The sequence below is a fragment of the Notolepis coatsorum genome (genome assembly GCF_963971535.1).
Source record: "Notolepis coatsorum genome assembly, chromosome: 8".
Classification (NCBI taxonomy): domain Eukaryota; kingdom Metazoa; phylum Chordata; class Actinopteri; order Aulopiformes; family Paralepididae; genus Notolepis; species Notolepis coatsorum.
The window spans coordinates 146232275-146256229 of NC_140172.1; the positions used below are offsets into that span (position 1 = coordinate 146232275).

Consider the following 23955-nt stretch of genomic DNA (forward strand, 5'->3'; position numbering starts at 1 on the left):
GTGCCAGCGACGAGATTTCTCGTTAGTTCATGCCGACCGTTGAGTGCCAACGACAAGAGATCTCGTTTCTTTCTTATTAGCGATTTCCATTCATATTTCATCAATCTAGCCTCATGTTACCACTGCAAACTCTCTCTGAGCTCCATTGGGAAAATACCGCCCCCTATCGTCTCTCCCTGTGGTACTGCACCCCTTTGGATTGGATTGAATGAAACGCATGGGGGAAAAAAATCCTGCTTCCACATTTTACTTCTCAGGCATGTAACTCGAGCTGATCGGATTCATTGTGGACCATCAGAACAGTGTGGAATCTGTGTTTCGACCACCCAGCGTTGGATCAATAAACGCAATGGATATTTGGAATGGCGATCAGGAATTGGAATAATCTTTTTGGAGAACATCTGATCTGAGGTAAGGAATCTATTTGATCAGTCTTAGGATAATCAGAGCTTTTTTCACAGAGATATCAACGTGGGCCCTATGTGTGTGTGTGTGTGTGTGTGTGTGTGTGTGTGTGTGTGTGTGTGTGTGTGTGTGTGTGTGTGTGTGTGTGTGTGTGTGTGCTGATCAGGAAATGGATAATCGATTTTTCAGCCCGCTTCTATAGCGTGCATAAGTACACACACAACTGCCTCTTTGAACTGCTGCGGTCAGGCAAGCTATACCGGAGTCTCATGGCAAGCACAGAAAGACTCTATCCCCAGGCCATCAGGATGCTCAACGAACAATAACACTATGAAACAACCATCAAATGCACTCACAGCACACACATCCACATGCACACACTCACTTTAAACAAACAACTCACTGCAGCACCCACTTTACACACTTTAGAACACCTAAACACACTTTATATTTATTGGTAAAGAATTTGCACTACAACCCATACCTCATTACACCTTACTGTAAATTGTACCTAAATTGTACCTCATCCCATTTCTGCTTTGCACTATATAGTATATTGTATATTAGTATATTGTATAGTATATTGTATGGTAACTCAGTTACTTCTACTCTGCATTGAACATTGTACATATGTACATACTGAACACTTGTGTCTACGTACGTGACTTCTATATTTTACTTGCTATACTTATTTAATTTTATACTATTTTTGTCTAGCACAGTCTCTGGAGCGTAACAGAAAGAAGCATTTTGTATAAAAGTATTCTGTACTTCTGTATGACAACTAATAAAGAAACTTGAAACTTGAAACTACACGTATACTATCGATAATCTAGTGTTTATTTGAAAACGATTCATAAATAGGCCGAAAAATGACAAAGTTTTTTGTGTATTCCAGTATATTCCAGTAAAGGGCGATTATCACAGAATCTTTATATTTTCCTGAAACTTTCAAAAAACGAGTTTTTCAAAATGGTATAAAACGGAAATGAACCGATTAAAAAACAATCCGTTTCGACAATGTTGACTGCAAACAAGTCATAGATAAGCGACGGCCATATTATACACATAGCCATAATTTAAGATAGCATTCGCAAATATGAGAGCTCTATCATTGAAGTGGGCGTTGGCATTCAACAGGGTTCCGGGGCGCCTGTAGCTGTTCCGCAACCGTTGCTATTTCCGGGGTAGGCCTGATTGGCCCCGACAGGCACGTGACCCGCCGCGGCCACGCCCCGCGGCAGCCTCAGGACGCGGCAACGAGGCTGCTGTGGTTCACAGGCGCTTTCCGCCTTCAACGCCGCCCGCAGCATTAGGAAGGAGTTCGCGGCGCCTTTCACATCGCAGTCATCAGTCATAATAATCGCGCCGCAGTCGGCAGTCATGCAATCATTTATCATTTAACATTTGAAAGGCATACATTGTTGTATGAAATAAAATAGTATAGAGACATATGTACAGCGTCGCGCCGCAGTCGGCAGTCATGCAATCATTTATCATTTAACATTTGAAAGGCATACATTGTTGTATGAAATAAAATAGCGGGGAGAATACTGTATGCTCACGCGAGCGGCATCGCTGAGCTCTGGTGACGGTCTTATTGGGGCTTATGCCAAGAACAGCAGTAACACAACATTGCAACTGTTGTGTTACTGCTTTCTGACCGAATTAGTCATTCATTTGTAGCTATAAAGACATATTCATAATCCAACATATGTGTAAAGAAACAACATATTCCGATTGGAAGGACTCCTAGCTCCTTCCTGCTCGCGTCTCACAGCAGGGCTGAGCTGTGCACGGCTTTAGTCTCACTCGAGTGAGGAGGAGCAGAACTTCGGAAGACCGCTGGTTCTCCAACATACAGCGGTGTGCTCTTCAGAATGTACCGGGAGAAACGTTTACTGTACCCCGCAGACATAATAAGCATATAAGCAGTGCTTACTAACGTTATTAGTTACGTTATTTCTGACCGAATTAGTCATTCATTTGTCTAGCACAGTCTCTAACAGTGTAACAGTAAGAAGCATTTTGGATAAAAGTATTCTGTACTTCTGTATGACAACAATGTATGCCTTTCAAATGTTAAATGATTAAATGATACACAGCGAAATCTACGCTCTCGCCTCTCATCCTGCTTTCGCCAACGGCAGCGATGTGAAAGGCGAAGCGAACTCCAGCAGTAGCGTGCTTGCCGCTGGGGCTGCCGCGGGGCGTGGCCGTGGCGGGTCACGTGCCTGTCGGGGCCAATCAGGCCTACCCCGGAAATAGCAACGGTTGCGGAACAGCTACAGGCTTCCGGGGCACCGGACCCGTGGCACGGAAAGTGTTAAAGGTGTGAGGTGATAAAGTTGAGCCACTAGGTGTCCCACTAGAGCACCGGCGTGTTTCAACTAGCAGCACGTTTATCCAGTCGGGTGCATTCCACGTGGGGAAATGGGAAGTAGGGAGGGGATACATGCATGCAACATGTAAATAATAACAACAATCATTTTGGACCCGCCAACATTTGTTTTTATTATAAATTCATGAATCAATCATTTATTTGGGGGAAAAGCAATACTTTTATTCTGCACATTTCTAAAAGCTCTGTGGATGTATTATAAAAAAAAGTCATAAAAAAGATTAGTTTACATAAAGATTTTATCTATAGCACATTTTGGCTAACGTGCCACATTTCCATAACATATTTTCACTGTGCGTCACTATGTTTGGAGAGCTATATCTATATTCTATATTATAGCTATGGAGACAATAAATACTATAGTCATTTGACAGTGACTTTCTTCCGTCGAACATGCAAAAAAAGAGAAAAAAAATGTCATACATACGTTTGCACGTTATCCCGTGGTGAATATAAGTATAGTTTAGGAGTGATCCGGGATCATTCCTGAAAAGCTGAGTTATACGTGTATTCTACTATAATCGTTGGCGTTTCTTGCCTGGACACGCTACTATTTCGTAGGGGTGTAACGGTACACAAAACCCACGGTACGGTACGTACCTCGGTTTTGAAGTCAAGGTTCGGTACGGTTTTCGGTACAGTGGGGGAAAGTTTGGCTTTCCATGTTCCACTCAGGGGTGATGTAGTGTGCAGTAACTAATTGTACTTGTAGGGCTGTCAACGAATATATTCTATATTGAAATGAATAATCGACTTGTAATATATATTTTTTTATAATAATAATTATATTAGATTAGACAGGCCCCGGTGGGCGGTCATTAGTGGTTAACATAGCGGCGTATTCGTTCGGTACACTACACAGCCGTTCGGTACGGTACGGTACACACTGAAACTTGTTTGGTTCGGTACGGATACGTGTACCTTTACACCCGTATTATGTTTTTTTATGCTTTGATGGCCAGTAACGGCATTCGTGTTGAACACTACAGATGCTGATCAGCTGGATCGATATGAAAACATTATTGGATCAAGCTGAAATTGATGTCAGATAGTCCTTACCTTTGGTCGGGGGTATTCCAAAAATAATATTCCAATTGTCTGATCGTGATTTCCAGTATTGGTGTCCATCTGGTCCCGGACATAATTTGGCACAACTTATGGATTGAGTGTGCCAGATGCGTTTCGAAGTGGTCGGATGAAGTGATTTACTAGGCTCCGTCTAAATTTTGCGCCCGGAGGGATTTAACCGTAACACAGGGTGAGATATAAGGTTTCAAAGGGTGGGCGACACTGCCATCTAGCAGGATGCGGCCGGTATTGCACTTTGGCAATCTCAAAATCCTTTCCTATGGCAACACCGAGGTCAGTGGATAAATAATGAATACAAATATCGAATAAAAGAAAAAAGGACCAAAACCCGAGATATCTCGGGTCTGGCGTCCAACGCATGGCAAGTTAACCCGACTTATCTCGGGTCTGGCGCCGAATGTGTTAAAGGGCAACATTGCTGATTTTCAACCTTGAGCTCTCGAGACACAGAGCACGTTACATTTTATACCACGCGGTTGGCAGGACTTGTAATACACTGACGGAATCTACGCTATTGTCATTCTTATCATAACGGGTCGTTTTGGCCAAGTGATTTGAAACCCTCACCTTTGTTTAAACTGTTTATTTTTCTCATATTTTTATTTTTAATTATATTGTTTAATTCAATTTTAAGATACAATTGTATTGCCTATAATATATTTATGTCTTTCGACTATTACCCTGCCCATACCTGTAGCCCCGGGTTGTCCTGAAACTGCACTCTTACTAAAGCTCAAGGAAATGGCTCAAGGCATCATCTGTCTTGGTAACCGTGGTAGTATTGTATTACTGTGATTATGGGCTCTTCACACCTGGCAGCAGCACTGTCATGCCCATAGTCACAATAAAGAACACCCGGCTGCTATTGCTCATGTTAAAGCTGCACTACGTAGTTTTGGGATAGAGATGTCAAACTCTGACGGGTCAAAACTAGTGTGTGATATGTCTTTAGTACTGAATTAATAAAGTGTCCCTGGAACTCTGCATGAGACTAGAAATGATCTCGTTTAACCGTGCTGTCCAGCCCTCCGACCACATTTACAACACAAAGGTTAATGTCGGTCGACATGGTTTCTAAAGGTAATTTCTTGGCTTTGTGTCGAGATAAGAAACAGGGTCTAAACATTTGTAACAAATTATTCTAGAGGTCATTCTGGAGAAAACGACATAGCGCCCAACTTTAAAGGCTCACCTAGAACTCTGTCGGCGATGAAAGGGTGATGCAGGAGTTCTGGCCACGACAACCTCTTCTGAGGGTCTTTGGTCAGCAAACCCTTCAGGAAGCTCTATCGTGGAAAGAAAAACACTATGAATACTAGGTAATACTACTCATTGTAATCTCACACGACACATACATAACATATACATAATATACATATATGCGACCGGGCCCAGCGGTAAGAGACTCATGTCAGATCACGAGAAAATTAAGGAAATGTTTTTTTACAGTTTGAATGTTTAAGAACATATTTCCTGTAACAGCGGACAGTTATAGTATCTCTAAATAGTAAAAAACCTTAGTTTAAAAAAAGGCAGTTTGTGACACCTAGTACCTGACTGCCAAGGTGTTAAAAATGCATCCAAATCAGGATTGCATTTTCTCTGTTTTTCTCTGCTCTGCGACTTGAGGTTTAACTAGCATATATCTTCAAATATTTTGTGACACAAAAAACTAAAGAATTACAGAGGGAGATTTGTGCCATGAACTGCTGGGCTCGGTCCCATATACATTACAGTATATATATAATATATACACCACGGCCCCTCACCGTGCAGACTCTGCTCATGCCACCCTGCGGCCACTTGACGGGGTTCCTCACTATGAGCTGCGCGAGGTGGAAGATGGAGTTGGTGTAGAACGGCGGCACCCCCGTGTGGAGCTCGTAGAGAATGCAGCCCAGCGACCAGAGGTCGGCCGTGTGGTCGTAGGGCTTCTCCGACACCAGCTCCGGGGACATGTACAGCGGGGTCCCCTTGATGGATGTCAGCACCAGGGTGGACACGCTCATCGCTCGGGCAAAGCTGAATGGGAGAGGAGAGGGGGGGTATATTTACTGTAACTCCCTCCAAGCACAGCAGACACAAGTGGTTTCTTTCTACGGGTTTATTGAAAGCTTGGTCCTCCAATCCACCTCCAATCCACCGTGAAAACTTAAAACAGAAAACATAAGTCGCGTTAGGTCGACACAAACAATAATATACACAGTATGAAAAACAACACGTCAGCAAAGCAAAATACAAACAAACACTAAATACCTCGTTGGCTGCATGCTACATAAAAGGGGTTTTCATTCTTCTGTTCTTGTCAACAGTCCTGGGGAACCTGTACAACTCCGACCATCCCTGCCGCTTGCTCGCAGGTGCCGTAATCAGTCCCAAAAGTAAAACGCGAGAGCAGCCCAACGGGACACCATATATAACCAGACGTCAAAATGAATATACTATAAATTGTAGCAAATTAAATAATAAAGAAAATAAGAAATGCAACATAAATACATTCTCAAATATTACACTAGACCTACAAACTTAAATAACATATAAATTATGAAACCATATAATGGCCACAGCTACATTTACATTAGTGATGAATATCGATACAGTATAGTATCGCGATTATTTTTTTGTATAAGGAAGATGCATTGTTCATTTCAATACCTGTAATAGTACAGTAGTCCACACACACACATACACACGCACACGTGTGCATTCAGTTAAGTTGGAATAGTACATTCAGTTCAGTTTGTCAGGTACATATGCAACACAGATTACAGTGTTGACATCTGTCTGCATGAGAAAATCCCATTTGCTGCAATAAAAATGATTGAAGTGAGATGAACAGACTGAAAACTTTATTTTATTAGCTAAAACACGTTGACAAAGTTTTACTTTGCAGTTGAAAAAAGGAATATATCGCAATATTAATATCGCAATACTCAGCATATCGCAATATATTTCTAATCGCAATACTATCGTATCGTGACTTAAGTATCGTGATAATATCGTATCGTGAGGCCTCTGGTGATTCTTCGCACCCCTAATTTACCTGTAAACGTTTTTTGTGGGGCGACAGTGGTTCGGGAGGTAGAGCAGTCGTCTGGTAATCCAGAGGTTCCTCTGGTTCGATTCCCGCTCCTCCCGACAGCGTGTCAAAGAGTCCTTGAGCGAGACACTTAACCCCTAATTGCTCCCGATGCATGGTTGCCTCCGCCATCGGTGTGTGAGTGAATGGGTAAAATGTGAGTAACAAAAAATATATAAATAAATAAAGTAAAGCGCTTTGGATTTGTTTTTCTGATTCTCTCCAGATGTACTGTACTTTAAAATAAATTGTATATTTATTTATACTGAAAATGGCTTAGCAGCATCTCTATACAGGATCTATGAATCGGCTAATTAGCAACAATCACCCATTGATATTTACCAGGAATTCCAAGTCTGCAGCTTATATTCATGCAGGACATATCGATACCTACTCAGATTTCTGTTCATGCTGAAGCTAAAGGTGTCATGTGATCACATATTGAACTATGATAGGTTGTACCTATTAGTGACATCACACATGCAACTCAGATTTCAGGGAAGTACAGAGAAGCTGACCCTCTTTCTCTCCAGGGGAAGAATGTGAAAAAGGCACTCTGGTGACAAGTTCTGGACAAATAACATTTACATTTAGTCCTTTAGCTGACGCTTTTTCCAAAGCGACTTACAAGTTCTGTACGACAAGTCATCAGGAAGGAAGGGTACAACTCCGGCAGCTAAGGGTCAGTGTAACATTGTTTATTGTTTGTCAAACCGTGTTGAACTTAGTGTGCATAGTAGTATAGACATATTAGCCTAGTAGGTAGGAATATAGTCAAGGTATATTACTTAGTAGCAAAGTGCATCATAGTAAAAAGACAATAAAAAGGTTAGTCGTTTTTTTTCTTTCTTTTTACATAAATAACTATCTGTATAATCAAAGTCCTGCCACAAAGGGGAGTTGTTTTTGAGTGGAGGGGATCTTTAACCCTTTCTCTACCACACTACAGAACGGTTAACCCTTTCACTGTCACAGGACAAAGGGGGTTAACCCTTTCACTACCACACTGCAGAATGGTTAACCCTGCCACAGGACAAAGGGTTAACCCTTTCACTACCACACTACAGAAGGTCAACCCTTTCACTGCCACAGGACAAAGTGTAAACCCTTTCACTACCACACTACAAAAGGTTAACCCTTCCAATACCACACTACAGCATGTTAACCCTTTCACTGCCACATGACAAAGTGTTAACCCTTTCACTACCACTACAAAAGGTTAACTCTTTCACTGCCACAGAACAAAGGGTTAACCTTGTCACTACCACACTACAGAAGGTTACTACCACACTACAGAAGGTTAACCCTTGCACTGCCACAGGACAAAGGGTTAACCCTTTCACTACCACACTACAGAAGGTTACTACCACACTACAGACGGTTAACCCTTTCACTATCACACTACAGACGGTTAACCGTCTGTAGTGTGGTAGTGAAAGGTTAACCTTCTGTAGTGTGATAGTGAAAGGGTTAAACTATGGCTATGAAAACAGTACATCATGGGTGGGTATTTTCTCTTTTTAAGACTATTTAATTTGCTTACCCGAAATCACACAACTTGACCACCCCGCCCTTCCCCAGCAGGATGTTCTGGGGTTTCATGTCTCGGTGGAGGATGCGGTGGGAGTGTAAATAGTACAGCGCAGAGACCAGCTGGCAGGCGATCTCACACACCTCCGAGGAGCACACAGACAAAAGAAAAAGAAAGGATTAGACAATATACACAACTTCTGGCTTATTGTGAGCATTGAATATGACATGTCATTTGGCGGGACGGTTTTATCCAAGATATGTGTCGCCCTAACGGGAATCAAACCTCCTAGCCTTGGTAGTGTTAAAGGTGCTGTAAGTACGGTATGTTTTTGTTAAAATAAGTGTTAAATAGCTCTACATTCTGACAGCCATCAGTGATATAGAGTGTCTGGTCAGTAACATGAGTCCCTCCGCTCTGCAGTAAACAGACATTTTACTTCCTGGTATCCCGTTCCCACTTCATCCAATCAGAACCCTAGATATTTTTACATAATATTTTTCTTCTACTGTCTTTTATATCAGTGATGGCTGTTGGAATGTAGAGCTATTCTTTTAAACATGTAGACCACTTATTTTAACAAATAAATACCACTTAGAGCACCTTTAAGCTTGCTCTCCCTATTGAGTTATACATGGGACCACAACATTTTAATTTAAAATATTTAAATATTTAAAAAGAATTACCTGGTTTTCTGCTAAATTTCCATCATCCTCAAGAATCTGGAACAAATCTCCCTCTGCATATTCGGTAACAACCACAACCTGGTGCCAACAAACGTAGCATTAATATCACGGTATTATCAGCACAAACACACAGAGGTAGTGGGTGTGCCAGCGGCTCAGGTGGTAGAGCGGTCGTCTGGCAGGTTCCCGGTTCATTATGGTTCAATTCCTGCTCCTCCATTTACCAACCGTAAAGGAGGAACCTTGACGAGATTAACTTGAACAGTATGGCGCTAAAGTGGACACTAAATTAAAAAGCCATTATACCACAGTCGGGGAAGCTATAAAAGAAGGAAGGGTCATCACGTCACTGTGTGGTGAGTGAACTCACATCGGCGCCAACTTGGCCAAGTGTGGAAACGTTCAGTTCGGCCGACATTGAGTTGAGTGGGATCAGCCGTCTCCTCGTTCATGACCTGTCATATAAGCAGGTTATTACCTTGGATGTCAGAATCAGCTGCAATTTGTTGCATTGTTAATTAGCTAACGTTTGATATAATGGTTGATGTATATTTCCTCAGATAGCTTGTATATTTAGAATTTTAATATACAGTAGGCTTCAATACAACTGGCACCAATGTCTGGCACCAAGCATAGAACGCTGGTATTCTGACATCATGACCCTTCCTTCTTTTATAGTTTCTTCGGTATAGAACGCTGGTATTCTGACATGATGACCCTTCCTTCTTTTATAGTTTCTTCGGTATAGAACGCTGGTATTCTGACATGATGACCCTTCCTTCTTTTATAGTTTCTTCGGTATAGAACGCTGGTATTCTGACGTGATGACCCTTCCTTCTTTTATAGTTTCTTCGGTATAGAACGCTGGTATTCTGACATGATGACCCTTCCTTCTTTTATAGTTTCCTTGACCACAGTTAGTTCGGATCTTGCATTGTGATTGGATGAGCGACATTCCGATGAGTGCCAACATCTCCTGATGATTCACTTGTAACCTAGCAGCGCCTTGTGTTGACTGCTACACTTCCATCCTACATCAGAGAAACAGCACGAACAGGGGTTTGTCATCAACAAAACTGGTGACTTTAGCACAGCTGTGCTGACCCAGAGGTTGCTGCTTTCAGCCACATGCCTGTAACCACATCACAGCAGCGTCAATCTCACAGTATAGCATTCTCTCTCATGTATTATTGCCTAAACACTAACAGATAATCGTAAATATGGCTGGGAGATATAGGCCATCATATTCGAAAGGAACACGCCAAGATTATGGGAAATGTGCTTATACTGTCTTCTTCAGACAAGAAGATGGATACAAATTTCCTCTCTGTGCGTTCAGTAGAAGGCTATCCGGGTGCAAGCTAGCCTAGCTTAGCACAAATTAATGGAAGCGGATACGGATCAGCTAGCCTGGCTTAAAACTCCGGGAGAGGTGTTTTTGGCCTACGCCTATAGGCTAGCCACTTCATATCCGCTTCCATTCATTTGTGCTAAGCTAGGCTAGCTTGCAGACAGATCGCTTTCTACTGAACGCACAGAGATGGAATTGGTATCCATCTTCTTGTCTGACTCTGGAGAAGACGGTGAGCGCGCATTTCCCAAAATCATCATCATCAACCTTTATTTATTCTCGAAAATTACAATTGAGGTCACCCTCATTTTCAATGTAGTCGAGACTTTACAGACATTTCAATGCACACATTTCTACAATATAACAATAACAAATATTAATAACTATCTACATCAGACCTGGGCATTGTACGGCCCGCGGGCCGGATACCCGCGGGATGATTCTGACCGGCCCGCGAAAGATTACATGATAATAATTTTTTTTTTTTTTTAATATATATATATAATTATATATATATTTTTTTTTACTTTTTTCTTTTCATGTCAGCGTTCACACGCACAATATACGCTTACCTAGGATTTGACTTGATTCAACAACAAAGCAGTCGGGGCAAGCCGAAAACGGTCGAAAGTGTGGTTATTTGAAGTTTGGATTTTTTTTTCACAACTGAGGTAGGTAGATTACATTTTTAGAGACTAAAGTACAGAAAAAAGGTACCGTTGGGTACCGGTATCGATTCACAGGTACCGGTACCGTATCGGTTCAAATGTGAACGGTACCCATCCCTACTGAACACACAACTGCAGGGCAAGGGCATTTTTGCTCATGAAATGCATAGCCATGTGAAAGCCTTCATGACAAAGTTGCAATTAATTTCAAGGCAACTAGGTAGCAACAATCTCAAACACATGAAAACCCTGAAAGAAGTCAAACCATCAACTGATCACCGGCACAGGTACTCATCTATGTTGGGAGCACTGCAAGATGAATTTTCAAGGCGTTTTCAAGATTTCAAAAAGGTTGAGGATGAAATGCAGCTGGTTTCCTCTCCCTTTACCTGCAGTGTTGATAGTTGTTCAGCTTGAACTCATTGACCTGCAGTCTGATTCACTACTGAAAGAGCACTTTAAGTCAGCATCACTGCTAGAGTTCTACTCTGCTCTCAAGGAGGAGAACTTTCCAAACATGAGGAGACATGATCAGAAGATGTTGGTTCTCTTTTGATCCACCTACATATGTGAACAGACATTCTCAGTCATGATGTTTACCAAGTCCAGGTACAGATCCTCTCTCACTGATGAACATCTGGCAGCTGTGCTTCGCATCTCCACCTCAGACATGCAACCTGACTTTGATGGACTTGTTAAAGCTCAACAGAGACTGGATTTCTGACACTGAATGAAAAAAAAAAGAACTGAAGAACACTAAAATGTGGAAATATAACAAGTGAAATAGGACACTTGATCTTTTTTTCTTCTTTTTTTTCACAATTCTGAAAACATTAAATGTTTAATATAGGCATGTAAAGTAAAAAAGGCTACAAAACTGGGACACTTTTCTTTACACAGTTCAGTGACATGTCTTGTTTATTTTTGCTATAAGATGATGTGATGTCTTTAGAAAGCTAAGAAAATCCTTGTTTCAATAGTATATGAAACTCAAAATGCCCTTTGTTATTAATGTTTCACATTTTGTTTATCATTTTGGAAATAAATTCTATTTGAATAAATTCTATTTTTGAAAGCTAACCTCACCTTTTAATTGCCAAATAATAACATACACTCTTACCAGGGGTCAAAACAATGCCATTTACTGCTTTTTATATAGAAATAAAATGTATATTATGCATAATTGAGTTTGGAATTTTGGCCCGGCCCTCCAACATATTTTCAGTTGCTCATTCGGCCCCCTGGGAAAAATAATTGCCCACCCCTGATCTACATAGTACTCTCAGTCCAGAGTGCACCACAGCATATTAGTATAGAAATTAACATAGGCGTAAAATCAGCACACAAATTGACAAAATAATTTTTTTTTGTTAAAACCTCAATCATTTAGTTAAACATAGAATAGTCTATGAACATAGAAGAGAAAAACAAACAAAATCATCCTAATTAACCCTTTCACTGCCGCACTACCAAAACGGTTAACCCTTTCACTGCCACAATACACAGAAGGTTAACCCTTTCACTGCCACACGACAGCCGGTTAACCCTTTCACTGCGACCGTTGGTTGTGTGATAGTAAAGGGTTAACCTTCTGTCGTGTGGCAGTGAAAGGGTTCAGAAACGTTCACGTGATGATGATACTGTGGCTCTGTCATCAACATACCTCCCTATCCGTCTCGAAGCTGTCGAACATCTGGACGATGTGTGGATGTTGAAGTCCCCTCATGATGTCGATCTCCCTCTTCAGACCCTGGAGCTCCTTCTCAGAGCGGCCCACCTTCGGAATGAACTTCAGGGCCACCACCTTGTCAGAGCGGATGGATTAGATTACATTACATTACATTAGATTAGATTAAAATGTATTGTCATTATACAGTACAACGAAAAGAGGTTTGGCATCCAACCAGAGTGCAAATGTAACAGTAAAGTGCAATAGTAATATACAATGTACAGGTGATTAAACTGGGTATAACACATGAGTACTAGTGATGCACGATATATCGGCCGCCGATATAATATCGGCCGATATGGCCGTTTTTTTACACATCGGTATCGGTCCGATATCAAGATAGGGCCGATATGAACCGATACTAAAAAAAAATTAATTTAATATTAAATTTGTTTAACTTGTTTTGGCCTTAAATAGTTTCAAAATATCAGTCATTTCTGAAAATAAGTTACAAAAGTACAAAAAAAAAAAATGCGTTTTGGAAAATAGCTCTTTATTTGATTATCATAAAGAAAGTGTTTTCTATACAGAGATATCGACATCGGTAAATATCGGTATCGGCCAGAACAGCAATATTAATATCGGTTATCGGTAGGCCTATCGGCCACAATTTTCACATCGGTGCATCACTAATGAGTACTACTGAGTAATAGTGCTAATCAGATGTATGTACATAGTTGTAGTATTAATATGTACAGTGATACAGGTATAAAGACACTATGGTAGTAAAGGGATATGTACAGCTATAGATATAGTATCTACAGATATGTAAAAAGGATTATATGCAGGTATGTACAGACAGATGTAGATAAATATACGGTAAAAGAAAAACAGATAATCGGAAACTGGAATAATATGGCTTAAACAGACAGATGTCTAACTGTCCGCTACCTTGAAATAACATTAACAATGAGATTACAACATTGATTCTGCTTATACAGGACACTTTATCATAAACCAAGGCGTTTGGTTCCAGAGACCGGGATCTTAAACACTACACTGTCTCTCTGGACAGCTATAAATGTGTATAATAAGGGTGCATTCTCTGTTTACACTACTGTATAATAAAGAGCATTATGGGTTATGAGTTGATTCATATGGATCAACTACAGACTTTTGAAATGTATTAGAAGGATAACTTTTATACCTGATGACAATCACAACTGATCTGGTATCTGGCTCTGTGGGAGTAACAGTACTGTCTACCTGTATGTCATGTTATGATGAATTGAAAATGGGGGACCCTGATGTAAACAAACGAAAGTCTTTCTCTGGTCTGCATCCCCTAACAATTGTGTGTATTGAGCTGTACTGTATTGTACCCATTCTGCAATCTGTTAATAAAATGTCCAATCAATCAATCAAGAGAGTAGTTAATTTTCTCAAATATTGATTTAACTTTCTTACACCGTGGAAGTATTTTATTTTATTGTTTTGGGTTACTCGCGTTACTTGTATTGAGCCGTACTGTATTGTACCCATTCTGCAATCTTGTTAAATAAAGTTTTCATTCATTCATTCACTTACCTGGCCGCTAAACTTTTTCCTGCCTTTATAAACTCTGCCAAACGAGCCCTCGCCTACCAGCCCCAGCACATGGTAGGAGTTAATACCAGTAGACATCTCGAAGCCACAAGAAAACAAACACCTTCTTCAGGTAACTCGCTAGCTAAAAGTTGACGCGTTAGCTAACGCTCATTATTAGTTTTGCTTATTAAAGTCAGAATGTTTGCCAGCGTTTCACCCATTCTTCGTTTGCGATGCATTTCAACTGCTAACGTCTTCGACTAATCTGACAACTCTTAACCACAGAGGTAATATAGAACAAAGCACAATGATGACAACGTGTGGCTCGCCTACTTTCTTCTGTTGCTACTGGCCAAAAGAAAAGTAAACAAACATCGCTAAGCAGCAGGCGGTTAGTCGAGTTCGAGTAGGGTCCAGCTGCAGCGCCGGAGAATCTTGTGGCAGCCACGAACCTACTGGGAGGTGCGCTGTTTTAAGTGAGCATGTGTTATTGGAATGATTGATTGAACATTTTATTAATGTCCGCCTTGTTTCGAACCGGTTATGCTTAGGCCCTCTTTCGAAGTTGGTTATGCTTAGAGTTTATCTTTAGAGCAGGGCGATCAGTGCGTTGATCATGGGACGGGGTTGCACTCCGTGCAATCAAAGTTTTGTGAGCAGAAGCGCGTGCACGATCACGCACGGATGTGCACACGCACGGATGTGCACGCGCGTGCACACAGGAATGCGCTGCACTCGACTGATGCGCCAACTCGCAGTACCCACCTGGCTACTTTGCATATCATACAGTTATCCTATAATCCCTTTATCAATCTAATACTGAATAATTTTCTCCACATGTACACACCCATCCGCCTGGCCACACCCACATCCGCTCCTCTACATAAGCGGGGTCGTGGCCATACTAACAGCTCCTTCCCAAGTCTTTCACCACCGAAGGCGAAGACCACAGGGTCCTCAGTGAGTCAGTGCAGAGCGCTCGCTATACTCATATAACTATGGTTATAGGATAACCGTATGTTATATTATCGTATAGCTTACGCTCTGCACTCTAGTGGAACACAGGAGCTGAGCAGAGCGGAAGCTCGACAAATGTACCTGCTGAGGCCCCCCACAACCATCATAACCGGGGTGGACCCGAGCCCCCGGACCCCCCTAGAGGGGGACAGGAGGGAATCGGATCCGACTGTGCGAAGAGGGTTTAGCAACTCAATGCACAGGGTGAGCAGATCGTGGGACTTACCTTCACACAGAAGGACCCGCGACCACTCAGGCGCGCATCCCACATGCCACTAGGGAACGAACGGGAAGAAAAAAAAACTGTTACAGCCCCTAACATCACAGGGTCAAAGGTCAAGAACCCAACCCTGTGGCAAGGCCATAGCAGCGGAGCGCGGAGGAGGGCCCAGCCCCAGGAACAGCCTGAGGGCCAGGGCCCCCCGGAAAGGGGGCCTGGTGAGGCCAACGATGCCGTAGCATCGAGACCCCACCAGACGGTCACTAGTGACACCACCCCCCACATCGCCAGCGTATCGGACAAGGCCCAATCCAAGAGCAGGCCCTTCCCCCTACAGCACGCCGCTCTGAAGCACTCTACAGAGGCTACACCCCCACAACACTGTGGGGTCAGTCGGCGCACCGGGGAGACAACCCCAAGAGGTTGATCCCTCAATCCTGGCAACAGGCCAAGAGCATAACTTGACCTGTGCTCAGAGCACTGCGGACTAGACATGCGCCTAAGGGGTCTACTGTGAACAGCACCCCGGCGGAAGGGGCGTTCGGTATGCTGTGCACCATGTTGCAGCCTCCACAAAACTCGACCCCCTAGAGAGGTCGAGGTAGAGAAGGCTGACACGATTGGCAGACGTCATGAAAAGTGCGGGGGCACACTCGCAGGCAGACAGGGTCAAGCCCGGCCTAAATGCGAGAGTCGACTGCTACCAACACACCGGGGAATCAACCACCCCCCTATGTTTAGTTTAACAGGAGGCGGTTGTTCCCTTAACCCCCAAAAAACTCTGAAACACAACTGCGCGTATACACCGGCTATACAGGCAGTACAAGTGTTTCAGTTTTCAAGAAGGGGTTAACCCAGGCCAACAGGTCGACGAGACCGAGTCCGGAGCTGGACCCGGCGGACCGGGACATACACAGGGATGCCAGAGGGGTACAATAGAACCAACTCGACAGCCCCCTCCCAGCCCCGCCAAGCAGGGGAAGAGAGGGGCGAAAAAGAATGGATAAGGACCAGGCCCCTTAGCACAGCGCAAGGTACAACACAATATGGACCAAGCAACTGCAAAGGATAACTCGTAGTGACGTACCCACGACACACACCTCCATAACATCAATCCCTGCGACGCCCGGGCCAACCCGGCATTTTCCCCCCGAAAAAGCACAAAGTCCTTCAGGGCACCAGAACAACAGATCTGCGCCCCGGCGGACAACGGGTTAACTGACCTGGTCCGGGGCGACCAGAACCAGTCCTGTGTCCAAGTCACGCCGCCATCCCCAGTCCTAAGAGGGGGGTAGGTACGCGTGTCGATCCAAAACATCACAGAGGGCGCCACCAAGACGCACCATGCCCGGTGGCCCACCCCATGGGCGTGAGACCCCTCCGCCAATGTTTCGATCTACTCCATCATCTCCCCCCAGAGATGAGCGAGAGTTCGTCGAGACTAACCTAGTACACTGGCGCTCGGAAGAGATAAAATCTTCATCCCAGTCGCTCTACAAAAAACGCTGTTTTTATAATGAGCAACCAAGGCGCGCCAGCCCAGGGCCAGCGCCATGTACACGTCGAGACCCAAAACACATCAATGGCAATTCTAACAAGAAACCAGATAACGTTCCCTCCACGCCGCCTGGGACGAGCGGCAGGAAGCTGGCCAAAAGACACAGATATGGGTCCCATATGACGCGTCTGAGGGAAAATACCCTGTCAACACTGCTCTGTATAAAAGCGAGGAGACAGGGAACCCCCAGAGAGACCTCCCACGTGAGTAATAATTTAAAAGATATATGTAAACACACATGGTCACATGTGAGCCACGTGACCAAAAGCTCAACACATATGCAATAGAGAGCAGAGCAGAAAACAACAGTTTCCAACGCACCGCATAACTCAATCTTGACAATGACAGCGGCCCACAACATGGAGCCTGAAAAAAACTCACGGAAGTCTCACGACCAATAGAAACGCGCCCAGTGACGTATTCTATGGCCGGGGAAATTCCGTGACCCACCTGCCCAAATATGGCGTGGGATCAGGGAACTCCCTCCCCCCCCTCTCCCCACCCTGTGACGGGCTGACCCGCCAGCATGACAGGAAGACTGAAGAACAGGAGGTCCAACCCCCTGGCCAATCAGTAAAAAGGGGGGAGGGGTTTATCAGTTCACCCCCTTATGACCTCATACCCCAGGCCAGATATGATGAAAACAAACAAGCAGCGCATTATACCAGTTACCTAGCATGCTACATGAAAAAGCGTATATCCTCTAGGATAAGCTCAACCATTGCACGCCAGCCACATACAATAAACTTGTTTGTGAAAAAACAGGTTTTTATACAAGGCTTTAGGCTCATGTGCGAACACGTCACCCGTGTTTTCATACTTCACCAAGTAAAGAGAAAACAACAGACGTTTAAAGAGAGGGTCAAAGACCTCGGTACAATCATTTGACCTGACTCCCACTGCCATGCCTCCCACCCACAAAGCAGGCAACTCCTTGGATCTCATATTTTCCCGTAACTCCAGCATCATTAACACCACGGTAACTCCCCTACATGTATCTGACCATTCCTTCATATCCTTCTCACTAACTCTCATGCTTAACCGAAAGGTCTTCACCCCAACTCAAACCGTCTCACTCAGACGCAACCTGCCCTCCCTATCCCCCTCCACCCTCTCCTCTGACATACTATCCACTCTACCTTTGAGTGACACCTTCTCTGCTCTCTCCACAGAGATGGCAACCTCCACCCTCCTCTCAGCCCTTGCAACCTCCTTCGACAAGCTCTGTCCCCTCGTTGAGAAACCTGCCCGCCGTTCCCCACCCAGTCCATGGCTGACAGATCCAGTGAGAGAACAAAGACAGGTCCTGAGAGCAGCTGAAAGGAAGTATAGAAAGTCACGCCTCACTGCTGACATCGACACATATCACAACCTCTTGTTAACATTCTCCAAAACCATTACTAATGCCAAAGCTTCTTTCTTTCACCATAGGATCGAGGCCTCTGTCAAGAATCTTCGCAAACTGCATGCTACCATGTCCTCCCTCCTCACTCCCCCCCCACCCCCCCCTCCCTCATCTTTCTCTGCCGAAGACTTTGCGATCTTCTTTGAGGAAAAAGTGGAGAACATCCGCAGCTCCTTCTCCCAACCCCCACCCATTCCAAATGCTGAATCGAGAACCTCATCCTTCACTCTGTCATCTTTCTCTCCCATTACAGAAGCCGAGACCCTGACACTGGTAACGTCGAACCGTCCGACTACATGCCAGCTGGACCGGCTACCTTCCCCACTCCTCCAGACCATAGCACCAGACATCCTCCCATTCCTAACTGCAACCATCAACTCCTCACTCAACTCTGGGGTGGTCCCCACCCCCCTAAAACAAGCCAGAGTCACGCCCCTCATAAAAAAACCATCCCTGAACCCTACCGTCATAGGCAACTACCGTCCTGTCTCTCTTCTCTCCTTCCTTTCTAAAACACTTGAACGTGCTGTATCCAACCAACTTACTGCTTATCTCTTACAGAATGACCTCCTAGACCCTAATCAGTCAGGCTTCAGGACTGGTCACTCCACAGAGACAGCCCTCATTGCGGTCACAGAGGCACTTCACTTAGCAAAAGGCCTCTCCTCTGTCCTGATTCTCCTAGATCTATCTGCAGCCTTCGACACAGTCAACCACCAGATCCTCCTCGCGGCCCTCGCAGGAATGGGAGTGGCTGGCTCTGCGCTGACATGGTTGTCATCATACCTCAATGACCGCTCCTACCAAGTGTCATGGAGAGGGACCCTGTCGGCCACCCGCCCCCTGCGGACGGGTGTCCCCCAGGGCTCGGTTTTAGGACCCCTTCTCTTCTCCCTCTACACTAAATCACTGGGTAACATTATCACGTCTCATGGCTTCTCCTACCACTGTTATGCCGACGATACTCAACTCTTCCTCTCCTTCCCTCCCTCAGATATCCACGTCTCTGAGCGGATCTCGGCCTGTCTGTCCGACATCTCCGCCTGGATGACGACCAACCACCTCAAACTGAACCTAAGCAAAACAGAATTGCTCCACCTGCCGGCCAAATCTTCCCCCCTGACCGACCTTTCCATCACAGTCGAGAATGCAGCTGTGACCGCGTCCGCGACCGCCAAGAACCTTGGTGTTGTCCTCGACGACCAGTTGAACTTCTCTGCTCACATCGCAGCGACAACCAGAACCTGCCGATTCCTCCTGAGCAACGTCAGAAGGATCCGCCCCTTCCTGACAAAAGAAGCCACCCAACTCCTCGTCCAATCAACAGTCATCTCCCGCCTCGACTACTGCAACGCACTGCTCGCTGGCCTCCCGGCCACTGCCACTAAGCCTCTTCAACTCATTCAGAACGCAGCCGCCCGCCTGATCTCAAACCTACCGAAGTCGGCCCATGTCACCCCACTTCTTAGGGACCTGCACTGGCTCCCCATTGCTGCACGAATCCGCTTCAAGGCCCTCGACCTAGCATACCGTGCGGCAAAGGGAACTGCTCCCGCCTACCTCCGGTCAATGGTCTCTAACTACACACCCTCAAGACCCCTACGCTCTGCATCTTCTGGCCGCCTCAGACCTACTCCTATCCAAGCTCCCGGAGGGTCATCAAAGAGAAGTCGCCTATTCTCAGTCCTTGCCCCACAATGGTGGAATGAACTACCCACCCCAGTTAGGACAGCCGAAACACGTCCAATCTTTCGCCGTCGACTAAAGACGCACTTCTTCAACCATTATCTGAATTAAAAAAAAAAAAAAAAAATCTAACCCTAACTAACCATACTGTCATGCACTTGTCCTAATAAACTAACCTACACTGTAGCACTCAACACTTTGATGAACATTGTTACTCAGCTGATAGAGTTGTGCCCTTCCTGATGGCTTGTCGTACAGAACTTGTAAGTCGCTTTGGATAAAAGCGTCAGCTAAATGACTAAATGTAAATGTAAATGTACAAGCTACATATGATTACTTCTGTAGGCTAACACTCTAACCTGGTTGTGGACTCTATGCCATGTTTCCCAAACGTAACAGAATACACACAACCCTCTCAGATAAAAAAGGTAAACTTCACTCTTACTACTGCAAGAAGAACACCGTCTTCTTCATGATGAGGGAAGACAAGTCTTTCGACCGAGTGCTAGCCACAGGCCTTGCTTAAGCACACATGTACAGTATAGCGACCAGAACACAATTTTCAAGAAAACTGTCCTACTCCCTAAGCAAACACACAACCCCACAGCTAGGTGAGGGTTATACATCGTATCCCCAATATAGTGAATAAACACACATTGTGTAACAAAAACCAGTCCCTCACCAGGAGGGACTTTTTTATTTAATAACTAAATCATAATGGGGAGGGGGGGGAGGGGACAGGGGTAAACAGGGGAGTCACTAGCGGCGCCTGCCGCGTGCAAAGCGCTGTTTGCCCCCACAGGGAGCCGGCCCGGAGGAACGGTTCTGGGGAGCCTGGTCACGACAATCCCTACCGTTACCTCCGGGCGTGGAGCGGCTGGCTGCAGCGGACGAGGCACTCCCTCCACTCCTGGCCTTCTTCGCCGAAGGTCCAGCAGCGGCGGCGGTGGTGGCGGAGGCAACGGTCGCGGTCCTCTGCCGGCGTTGCTTCTTCCGCACATCACCGGTGGCATCAGGTCGGGGGAAATGGGGTTGGAGCACGGAGCGCTCCACCTCCATCTCCCTGCAGGCAGCCGTCATCTGTTGCATGGCCAACCAGAATAGCCCAGCATCGGAGAGGGGGGCCGTGAGCAGCGGAATCCTCCTCTGTTCCGGCACCCGTGCCTGCTCCAGCCAAAGGTGGCGCTGGGAGAGAGTGGCCAGGGCGCGCTCCTTCCCGGCGGCTATCGCCTGCAGCTGGGTTAGGTGCAGGATGGCTCCAGCCGCCTGGGCGTGAAGGTATCGTTGATGGTCATCCAATACCGACCCGCCCGCCATCAGCCCCGACATATAACACGCTAGCTGCGCAATGTTGGAGGCCGCAGCTAGGCTCTGAGTCGCGGCGATGTACACCTGGTCACTCCAATTAGCCAACTGCCTAGCCAATTTCCCTTGGGGAACCGGCTTTCTCAACGGCTCCCACACCATTTCGGGACAAAGTATGGATGCCATCGGGCTATCAAGCCGAGGCACCCCGTCCTTTAGCCCCTGGACCAAACCCACCACCCGCGTGACTGACATGTAGGCGGGGGTAAGGCCAACAATGCAGGAGATTACCTGTCCCTGTGTTACGTAGGCCTCCATTGCTGGGAAGAATGGGCAGACAACGCCTGTCTCTCTCACAGGACGACGTTGCCAGAGATGACCTATCATGTCATCAGGAACAGGGGCTGGCAGTGGCTGCGGCAACGCCACGCCATTAGCGGCTGCGGCGACCGCCATGAGCTTGGGGAACAAGGCAAGCAACTCCCCTTGCGTACCTCCCTCCACGTCACTCGCGTCCCTCACGTATGGGAGGCTGCCACAGGCGCCACCATCCGACGCGGCAGATAGCTGGGCATCTTGTCTCGGGGTCGGAGGTTCTAACCCAACCCTGGAGTACAAGGGACCCCAAGGAGACGCAACACTCCCTGCCACTCCCCGAGGGGGAGAGTGATACGTCTCTACTGGGGCTTCGAACAAGAGAGCGCTCGCCCCCTCCATGTAATCCTCAGTCTCCATCGGAAATGGAGACGAGGCAAGAGAACTCTCGTCCGGCTACAGCACAACATCAAAGCCAGGCCGTTCGCCCCTGCTGCTCGCCGCCTTACGACGAGAGCGAGCTGAGGCGAAGAGTCTGCATCGCAAATCCCCTGCCACCAGAGGAGCTGTCGGCCGACTGTCCACTGGCGGGGGAACCAGGGCTGGAACCAGGCCATCTCACGGGAGATGGAGGCTCAACGGCCCCTTGGCGAGGCAAACTCGCCACCGGGCGCCGCCCAGGCGTATCTGGCTGCCACGACCGCGGAGCCAGAGACGCCCCACGACGCACAGAGGACGCGGCGATGGTGAAGCGCTGGTGAAGGGTGACGTTGCGAGCGTCCAAACCCTCCGAAGGTGCAAACATTATTTCTTAGCTTTCTCATAAATTTGCGAGAGAGAGAAAAAATAAGATACAATGTCCACGTAGCTCCTTTCCAACAACTATTTCGGCACTAAACGCAAAGTGGTGTATACAGTCACTTCTACGGTGGTGAAAATAGGGAAGGAGCTGTTAGTATGGCCACGACCCCGCTTATGTAGAGGAGCGGATGTGGGTGTGGCCAGGCGGATGGGTGTGTACATGTGGAGAAAATTATTCAGTATTAGATTGACAATACTGAATAAAATAATAAAATAATAATAAAATTGATAAAGCGCCGGTCGTCGGGTGTTACATTCCATTCGTAGAGGCAATTAGGAATAGGCACTGTCTTTAGTATGTCCTTATGCGAGGGAACATTTATGCGCATGCACAGGAGCTGGGAGCGCGCGTGCACGTGGCTCCATTAGCGTGCGTGCAACCAGTGTTGATATGAGTAACGCAACACTGAGGGCGATAGACCACCAGCCCTGATTACAAACTCTAAGCATAACCGGCTTCGAAAGAGGGCCTAAGCATAACCAGTTTGAAACAAGGTGGACATTAATAAAATGTTCAATCAATCAATCAATCAATCAATCAATCAATCAATCAATCAATCAATCAATCAATCAATCAATCAATCCAATAACACACTCTCACTTAAAACATCGCACCTCCGAGCTGCTTCTATAGAATATAGGTTCATGGCTGCCACATGCTTGCTCAGTGAGAGGATTCTCCGGCACTGCAGCTGGACCCTATTGGCGAGTTCAGCCGCCGTCTAAAAATGGCGATAAAAAGACAAAGAAAATCGTGTTTAATTGTCGAGACGGTACAGACATTATTTGTAAGTACGTACTCGTGAATAACTTTACAATATAATTGCATTTTCATTACTCAATGTTGACACAGTGGGCACACAGTACACTGTAATGCAACACTGAACGCTGGCTTTTGCAGGGTGACCTAATCGACACGGGTCCTGAGCCTAACAACCAACTTTGCGTTCATAGTAACGGGGACTTCCTTTTCTTTCATTCACCACGCACATACCCAGCTACACCCTCTTCCCTTTCAAGCTCAAAGTAAAGACCTTCTGCCTGTTCCTCGTATTTTCGTATATAAAAGCTTATTTTCAGTACTATATACCTGTATGTCATGTATGTCCCTATACCATAAAT

The 23955-nt window shown here is 45.5% G+C and overlaps 1 protein-coding gene across 1 annotated transcript in view; it reads right to left on the bottom strand.

Moving 5' to 3' along the window:
- Positions 1-14752, bottom strand: part of stk36 (serine/threonine kinase 36 (fused homolog, Drosophila)) — a 44996-nt gene extending 30244 nt beyond the window's left edge. Inside the window, exons 1-6 of the mRNA XM_084320186.1 lie at positions 14467-14752; positions 12874-13014; positions 9192-9269; positions 8518-8648; positions 5665-5917; positions 5088-5181 (exon numbers count right to left, since the gene is read on the bottom strand). Of these exons, the coding sequence (XP_084176312.1) occupies positions 5088-5181; positions 5665-5917; positions 8518-8648; positions 9192-9269; positions 12874-13014; positions 14467-14562 (793 nt within the window). The 5' untranslated portion in view covers positions 14563-14752. The remainder of the gene's footprint in view (positions 1-5087; positions 5182-5664; positions 5918-8517; positions 8649-9191; positions 9270-12873; positions 13015-14466) is intronic.
- Positions 14753-23955: the final 9203 nt, after the last annotated feature.